The sequence below is a fragment of the Pteropus medius genome, unplaced genomic scaffold (genome assembly GCF_902729225.1).
Source record: "Pteropus medius unplaced genomic scaffold, Ma_sr-lr_union100, whole genome shotgun sequence".
NCBI lineage: Eukaryota > Metazoa > Chordata > Mammalia > Chiroptera > Pteropodidae > Pteropus > Pteropus medius.
Window position 1 is genome coordinate 2899484 of NW_024356249.1, and position 9485 is coordinate 2908968.

Sequence of the window (9485 nt, forward strand, 5' to 3'; positions counted from 1 at the left end):
TGTTCTAATTAGAAACCAACATGTAAAAGAAAGAGATGTTAGAGGAACCTAAGCCCAAGTTCCTGCAAAGTAACAAAGGGCTGAAGCTGAGAAGCAGTAGGCCCCTTTCGATAGGGCACATGCTGTCCCCTGCTTGGACATTTATTGTCCATCTGGCCTGCTTCAGATTGAGCAGCAAAAGTCTTGGGGACTTCTGATTTTGCTACTCCTGAACTATAGGACAGTAAACTATAAGTCAATAAAGATCTTCATTTGTTGTTTATGAGGGATCCTTTGTGAGAGCCTAGCATTGGACAAGATATCTTCTCCCAGGTCACTTTTGGCTTGATGATTTTCTTAAATGGTTCCAAATAAAAGACCACATAGTTAAGACAATGAGTAAAAAGTGACTGAAGGGCCAAAGGTAAAGGCCATTTGGAAGAGAATGCCTAAACTAAAAGATCAATCAGTAGGGGAATCAATTAAAATCTGTATTTACATTAAAAAGAAATTCTGACATGTACAGAATAAAAGTAGCTATCTACAAGAGTGATGTTTAAGTGACTAAACAGCATTCACATTTAGATAGCAATTTCAATATGTCAAACCTGAAAAACCTATTTTTTCATCTATGTTGATAAAACTCTTGTGCAATAAAGTTGGCTAGGCAGATCTTATTTTCCCCTCACAAGTACCAAAGCATAAAAAAGCCAAGAGTCTTCACTAAAGTCACCCTAGTTAATACGGCAAAGATAGGATCAGAATCCATCCAGCTGCATTAACTCACAAATTGTGCGCTTCTTCCACTACAATACTGCCACTACTATCTTCATCCACCGCTATCTGCAAAGGGTAGAAAAACTATTCCAAAGATTACAGAGAAATTTGGTTCCATAGGAAATTGGGAGTATCCATTCAATGACTCTGCACCAAAGTCTAAAATGCATTTTGATTTCAAGAACAGAACCTGCCCTTTATTCACTTTCAAACCCCCAAAGGAGAGTCACTCATTTCTATAAGCACTGCCTGAAACTCCATTTGTGTATCACATATATATCTCTTGTCTTGCCAACTATTTTTAAAGTTTTTCCAAGAAAGGGCAACTGTTATGCTCCTTTGTATGTCCAGTGTAAATACTCAAATACTTAATTATTTATACACGAAATTTAACAAATAACTGCATCTCTTGTTCCAAGAAACGAAAAGCTAGAAGTAACCTTAAAGGCTTTTCAGAAATAATGACAAGGACATCAAAATTATAATATGAAGGAAACAAAAGTAAGAAGAAAAGGTAGCTAGGGTCGCAAATTTTGTTTTATAGGCCTCAATTAAGTCTTTTTCCCATCAGCAAAAATAAAAACAAAAAACAAAAACAAAAAAACAAAAACAAAAAGAAAGAAAGAAGAAATTTTCTGGGTTAACATTTTGCAAGATCTTACACACAATATTTAAAAATTTTTCTTTTACTTAAAAATATAACTATACCTACAGCATATGTATAAATGCAAATACACATAGACATCTGAATTTGCTAACCAATAAAAATCTTTGTTTAAGAGTGACTTTTAGTATGATGATTTTCTTAAAAAGTTCCAAATAATTGGTTATAATATATATATTTAATACTCATAATCCTTAGGACATGCTTTTAGGTTTATGTACATAAAGCCTTCATGAAGTAGGACATTTTAAATCTCTACTTAGAATGGAAATGAGTATGAGTAGCCAAAGTAAAAATCTGGAGAAGAAATACAGCCCATTAATTTGGATTATAACAAAATTAAAACGTTATCCCTGCACAATGACAGCTGTGGATACATACCAGTTATTTGGAAATGAATTTCACAAATCAATCAACTTCAGAACACTGGTTTTTCTATGTCGAGTACTATTCAAGGACTTCTCAATAAGATTTAATGTCACGCTACTAAGTAATTTACTGTAGTATTATTTACAAGAGCAAATTTTGGAAACAACCTAAATCCTTTGGGGACTAGTTAAATAAAATGTGATGTGTCCATACAATGGAATACCACGCAGCCTTAAAAAAGACAAAAAAGATCTCTTTGTCCTGATATGAAAAAGTCTCTAAGATACAATGAAAAAAAAAAAAAATTAAAGAGTGGAACTATGTACTTTGTAATATGTGTAAAAAGGGATGTGGGGTGCAGAGAAGGAATTACATATATGTACATAAAGATATACATAGAATATCTCTGGAAGGACCTCCAAGAACATTACTTGCCTCTAGGAAGTGAGATTAGGTAACTAGACAAGTTTAATTTTTGAATTTAAAACTTGTAATTGAATTGCTTGGTTAAAACATTAAATTTAACCAATGTATTAACTTATATAAGTATAGACAGTACTTCAGGATTTATAATCTGAGAACACTGTCCTGTAATTAAACAGTGTAAGTAACAACTTGCACTATTCATTCCATCAAAACACCTGCCAGTCCATCCCTAAAGTTATTATTATACAGTCACAGAATACAGAGCCAGAAGGGGTTTCAATAAAACTGAACTCCTCAATTTACAGAGATAAGAAAACTCTTTGGGTGGTAAATACACAATAAAATATACAGATGTCAAATGATAATGAAAATCATACAATTAACCAATGTTACCTCGATAAACTTAATTAAAAAAAGAAAAAAGAAAAAGGAAAACTACGGCCCAAGGAAGTTAAATAATCTCACCAAAAAACACAATTAGTAGGCGGCAAAGTATGGCCTAGAACTTGACCCACACACCACACTATTCTCATACATTTCCTCTACCCCTCTACCCCTCTACCCCTAAATGGTTTCTTTACTACAAAGAGCCAACAAGTGTCAACCAAGATCCTAGTTAAATTTTGAGGATAACATGAATGATGGGACTAGTGGGAGCTGCATCCTATTTCTGAGAGATACTTTTCAATGTTCATAGGGGAACCGGAGGGTTAAGGTCTTGCTTCTGATGGGTTTTAGCAAAGTGCCAAAAAAAGTAGTCAAAGACATAAGAAAAATGTGGGATGGGAAGTGGGTCTTCTCACAAAGCCAATTCAACTAGAAAATTTGAGAAAATTTTAAACAACTTCATAATCTGTTTTATATTAAAACAATCATCAATCTACTATTATGACACAGAATATTAAAAGTACATGAGTTTTTCAGGTAAATAAGGCACTTTCAAAGAAATTCCGTTTTGCTTCTGATTGATTCTGATCCCACGGGCCTAGAAGTAAGGCTGGAGAACTGCTATACCAAGGGCATCAAAGTAGCGTTCTCAATGGCAGTGGAAAGGGCAAAGGAGTAGAGCTAGACAGACCTGGAGATGCAGCCTGATTCTTGGACCTGTGTGACCTTAGATCAGTTATTTAACCTTGAGCTCAGAGCCTCAGTTTCTTCATCTCTAAAATGTGGTCAATATTGCTTACCTTATAGTTTTGTTAGAATTGGAGATAATATATGTTAAGCAAACTGCCTGATTCTAGAAGGAGTAAAATAATGATGGCTACTATTATAGCTATCACAAACCTATCAGAATCTTTATTCGACTGTCTAACCATTTATTTGGATTCAATTTGTGAGACTAAGATAAGGTGGGCAATGGATATTTTAAGCCTTCCCAACCAGTCATAGAAAGAAATTAGGCCAAAAGGATAAAGTGAACACTTTATTATACTCACATATTTCATTTCAAACTTCTTAGCCAACATTTCTACTTCTTGCCTCTCTTGATGCTCATCATTAAACAGGTCTTCTGTGTGAACGGGCTTCTTCTGATTCAAAGTGAATGGGAAAAGAAATAGAAGTATTAGTACTACTTCAACCAGAGTTGAATGTATCCTTAAATTTAATGAATCAATTCTTCCAAATATTAACAAATAAGTTAGAAACAATAAAGAAATGCAGTAAAAAAAATCTACAGTTTTAATGGATTCTTATACATTCTATAGTTTTTTAGCAGTTAAGAACTCAATAATTCAAATTGCTCCCACCTGTAAAATGGTCATATATCTGGTGACCTCACCCAAAATATGGCCAATAAACTCCCAAGAAAATTAGGTAAAAATAAAATCCCACTTGTAACTCTAATTTGAGATCTTCTCAACAAAGATTAACTGCTTTGGTCAGGAAATGTTTCTAAAAGGTTATTAATTTCATCAGCATTTAATCATCTGCCCTGAGTTATCAATAGAGTATCTGTAGTGGCTACATATCTCTGCTGAGGCCCAGCATCAACCTCCACAGAATCTACATTCTGTTAATAGATATCCATTCAGAGAATACATTCTACTTGTAAACAAACTAGAGCAGTGAAATCGTCGCAAATAGATTACATTATATGGCTTAACTCTGGCAGGGAGGAGCAAGAGTTTGTTAATTATACGTGTTTTTTAAAAACACACACACAGCTAGCATCCCGTATTTACCATCTATTTACCAAAATAAACAAAAAGCTAAATCATATCCTTTATCCAAGTTTACTATTTTAGTAGACTCATTTTATATATGTCGTTTTTCGATATACAAAAATGTCCAAATAAAGAGAAACAATTGACTGGAAAGTTAATTTTTTTAAAGGCTAGATATTTTTACTGAAGTAGCACCTTCAAGTAATTAAAAAGGAAAGTATATTACAGCTGAAATACTGGATACAGATTTCGTTGACCCTGAAGGGCAAGAAAAAAAATGCAGAAGGGACAACGATCTGCACACTTTGGAATGGAGACACTTACTTCATCCTGGATACAAAGGCTGAGATATCAGCCCAAAAAATATGGCAGAAAAATAATACAGACATAATGAACACAAAACAATTCATCATACCTAGGGCATTAGAATAAAAAGGTTCTTCTTAAAGCTTAAAGGAAATAATTTTAGAATAAATTTTAAAGGTTATCATAATAAGTAATAAATTTACAGAATCCTTTATTCCTACAAGATTTACAAATAGAAAATATAAACATGATGAGAGGAAATAAACTAGCAGGAACAGACTGATAATGAAATAAGAGATACCAGGCACATTCAGAGTAGAGCTTTAACTTGAGACTAAAGGACTGTGAGCAACCACCATGTCTTGCCATTGTAAACTGTTCCTTCATGTTACTGTGATGTCCAAATACTAGGTCTTACTACAGGATATATATTTTTAAATAAGAATCACCTGACAGGCCATTCTAAAACATTTTATGCAGGCTTTATATAGGTATCAAAAGTAAATCTCTTATTTACTTGGCAGTCTATAAAAATAAATTTACAAAAACTGACTCACTTTTCTTTCACAGTTAAGAAATAACCCCCTACCCACAATCAAGGCTCTAAGTAAGCTATATGCTTTTTAGGTGGAAAAAAAGATCTGAAAATAAGTAAATATCAAAATTCCCAATTGACACCACACAAAATTGATGCAATAATTGTTTTTTGATGTTTATTCATTAACATCATTTTCAGATCTTTCATATTATCCAAAATATGCATTATGACAAGCAATAGAATACCACAGAATTCTGTAACAACATAATCGTATTAACATTATCATTTATTTTCTCTTTTATAGTAAATGTTCAGTTAATCATGTTCACAAAAGGATGTTCTCTTTAACTGATTTTCTGATTTACTGAGTTAAATAAAAAGTTTCTTGTTTATCAATTACTGCTGAAATGTATTTCTAAACTGTACTACTTCCTTTAGCCAGCAATGGTGAACAAATTAATCTTTCAAGATAAAGATGATTACAATGCCTTGCCACTTTCCGGATCAATTCTAATGGCCACATTTTGTTTCTTGATGGTCTGTCTCTCTTCCTAGGATTTGCTTTCATGGATCTATGACAACTTTATCTAGAAAGGTGTCTTCTATACTTATGTAATGAATATGTTCATTGAGAGGTATTATAAGAAAATCTGGCAAATCTTTGCTGCAAAGATGCACTTGTACAAAAAATGGATTTTTTTCGTTCGGTGGAATATGTCAATTGATATACGGCTAAATAGACAATGAAAAAGTTGGACCAATAAACCTTTAATTGGTAAAAAGAAGAATTAAAATGAATTATTTATCTTTCTCCTATTACATGAAACTAGTTCTCATGTTATTAATACAACAAGGTAACATGTTGAAATTAACTTTTTTATAATTAAAAGATACATATCTATTATTAATTTATCAATAAGTGAATATTACAGCATAAAGAGGGTCATAATAGAGGTTTTTGTATTCTATGACTTTAATTCTAGTTCATTTTGGCAGGATCCTATAAATTTAAGCTATGCGTGAATTGTAAGAAATTTTGTTTTACTAAGAATTGGTGCACATAAGTATTAAAAAAATTATATATAACCACTCTGCGTTAGCCTTCTCATTTGTAAGGTAGGGATACTGGTTCCTACTTCATGGAGCTCAGCTGCACTAATCTCTATAAACTATGCACCATACTTAGAACTGTGTCTAGCACATCCTAAGAACTCAGTAAACATTAGCTATTGTTATGTATTTTTACCCAAATATGCTTTTCACTTGCAATTTATGAAATAGATTAGAGTAAAACTGCAAACCTACTTAGATTAGAAGATAAAATACAATTTATTTGAAAAATGCTCCAATCCAGTATTTTCAAAATTCTTTTGGGGAAAAAAATGACATTATGTTTATAAATAATAGGGGCATTAAAGTGGGTCTAAAGGGCAAAATGTTATGTAAAGTAACCAAAATGATATGTATCCTTAATTCATTTTGGTTGGAAAATTCAGTAATGATTTGACATACAATATTTGTAAATAATGATCAAAGGCTTAGTTGGTCATAAAATAAAATCTAGTGACATTATTTAACATGATATTTAAAACTAAGGCATCATTTCGACTACAAAGATAACTGAGGATAAAAAACAAAACAAGTGATTTCTGGAGTCCATTAGATTTGTGCTAAAGCAAAACCTAATAAAGCACATAACCTCTAAACAATGGAGGAAATGGTTCTCTTATTACTGTTACTGTATCATTTCCCTTTTAGTTTACTTCTGAAGCTCACCAACCCAACAAACCTATGTCCATTGTTCACCAGTTCCATCAAAGGCATGCTCATATATTTTCAATAAAGTTTTTAAAAATTCAAAGTTAAGGTTTTTTTCATCATTCTCCAAAAATTATAATGACTAAGTGCAATATTCCCTAACCCGGAATTATAAATCAATGATATGCACTGAAATCAGAATATGATAGTACACGCCAAATAAAACAGAAGTCACCTTCCCTTTTAACTGTGATAGGAACAAACTCCGGAGAAAACAAAGCTAAAAACGATTACCAATAACAACGCGCGAGAGAAAAATACGTAACCAGATAACTAACACTTCTCCTTCATTCCTACAGTGGAATTCTTAGTCTGAAAATGTTTAGATTACTTTTAAATCCCCTTCAATTAAGAAATATGTCCCACGCTCACAAGCGCATCTCTGTAGCCACAGCGCCAAACATAACAAATAAGAGATGAAGATGAGGATAATACTGGAGGGGTTACACAATTTCCCTGCTTCAGATTGGGGGGCGTGTCCCCCAAGGTTTTCTCTTCTTTTCTACTGGAAAGGACAGCTGGAGCTCCACAGGGAAAACACAACCACACAACTTGCCAGGGCCCCATGATTTTGTGTGGGGAGCAGAAAGGAGGAGAATCTGAGCTTTCGAAGGATGCAGAGGAAAACCTGCTCGGAGCCGCTTTGGGAGAGGGTTCACGAGGGGCCTCGGCCAACCCTGGTGAGCAGAGGAAAGCAGCACCAACCACCCGTCCAGTCCAACTAACTGCTCTCAGCCCCTGCCCGCCTCCAGCCCACCATTCGGGGCGACCCCGCGCAGGGTGGGCGTCGGAAGGTGCAAACCACAGGGGCAGTCGCACGGGTCCTGAGGCTCCGGGGGGTCTGGGGGATGAGGGAGGAACCTTCTGTACCCGTTGTTCTCCGAACAGCAGCAGCTCCGGGTAACTGAACTCCACGCAGCTCTCCTCGGTGGGATCCTTGAGCACCAGCTCCAGGCGCACCGTCTCCCTCGGTGGCCTCTGCTGCGGCTCGGCCCGGGAAGCCGACTCCCGCGGCGGGGGCGGCTGCAAGTGCAGCTGCGGGAGCGGGAGCGGCGGCGGCGGCGGCGGCTCCGGCCGCGGGGGCTCGCGCTGTAGCGACATTGGAGGCTCGGCGCGGCTGACCTCGCGCTGAGCGAGCGGCTTCTCCCGCGGCGGGGGCTGCGCGTCCGGCCGGGGGGCAGCCTCCCGCGGGGCCGGCTGCTCCGCCCGGGCCGGCTCCCGGTGCGGCTGCGGCTCCAGCCGGGGGGGCTCGCGAGGGTACTCGGGCTCGCGTTCGGCCCCCGGGTACTCGGCCTCGCGCCGCCTCACCGGTGACAGGCTAATAAACGCTACTCTGCGCGGCTCCGCCATCCCCACTGTTCTGGCCCTCTGCCCTCGCTCGAGCCGGCGCTCGGTTCTACGCCGAGTTGTCTGCCTGCCCGCCCTTCCTTTTGCTCTCCGTCGCTTTTCTTCCCTCCACCACCCTCAGCCGTCTCTCCCGACGCCACCGTGAGTGCGGACTGTGCCCCCCTCCCCGCCACTATGTTCTGATGGGTTCCACCGCCATCGCCAGGGTCGCCGCAGCCGCCATGTTGGATCCCCCACATAAATAGAAGCTGGCCGCCGAGCGGGCGCATGCGCAGACAGGAGACGCTCGCGTCCACCGTCGTGGCTGTGGCTCAGTTTTCCTCTTTTCCTCCCAACAGTCTGGGAGGCCAGACAGGTCAGCGGAAGTGACGTCACGGCAGGGCCGGTTTCCTTGGAAACGGGGACGCCGTCTGCGTCCTTCCTACCGGGGAGGGGTCTGGGGGTTCCCGAGAAGCTTCCTATTCGCACCCGGAAACCCGAGGCGCGCTTGGGGCATGCGGTGGGCGAGCGGCGGGATGTGCCTGGGACCGACCTCGTCATGGCGCCGGTCCCTCCTGGCACATGCCTCCCGCTCTCGGCTCTAGAGAGCTGGGGTTGTCAAGGCGGATTCGGAGAAAGGGTAGAGGGACGCGAGGACCAGCCGATGTACCTGCCGGCCCAGCGCTCCCGTTGTATCGAGGAAAGAAAGGAAATGGCTAACTCCAGCCGGACTCGCCCGGAGGCATCTTCCTTCCGCAGAGCGCGACACTGACTCCCACAGGCCTCCCTTTCCTACACCGGTTTTCTAGAACGACTCCTGGTTTTCTCGCCTGGCCGCGGTGGGGCTTTTATGGCACGATCATAAATTGCTCAATAACGTTTTGCAGTTGGGAAATTGAACTAGCCAGTGAATTGTTCCGAGCTTGTTTATAAAGCCTAAACTGTTGAAATTAATAGAAAACTTCTCAAGAAGGTTTGATGGTACTTTAGGATACGTACTCTGAAAGAATGCTCAATGACCCATTTCGGGGTAGGGGAGAAACCTGGATCGGGCACGCCTTGTAGGCACACTTTGATAAACTATTTGGAATTCAGATTAAATGGATGCAATCAC

General features: G+C 39.0%; 1 protein-coding gene across 4 annotated transcripts in view; it reads right to left on the minus strand.

Moving 5' to 3' along the window:
* Window positions 1-8563, minus strand: part of UBN2 (ubinuclein 2) — a 69394-nt gene extending 60831 nt beyond the window's left edge. Inside the window, exons 1-2 of one of the 4 annotated variants that reach the window (XM_039861076.1) lie at window positions 7916-8563; window positions 3655-3744 (exon numbers count right to left, since the gene is read on the minus strand). In XM_039861076.1, coding sequence (XP_039717010.1) covers window positions 3655-3744; window positions 7916-8395 — 570 coding nt within the window. In that variant the 5' untranslated portion in view covers window positions 8396-8563. Of the gene's footprint in view, window positions 1-3654; window positions 3748-7915 lie in introns of all 4 variants that reach the window. The other 3 variants (XM_039861074.1, XM_039861075.1, XM_039861072.1) reach the window with 3 other exon arrangements.
* Window positions 8564-9485: the final 922 nt, after the last annotated feature.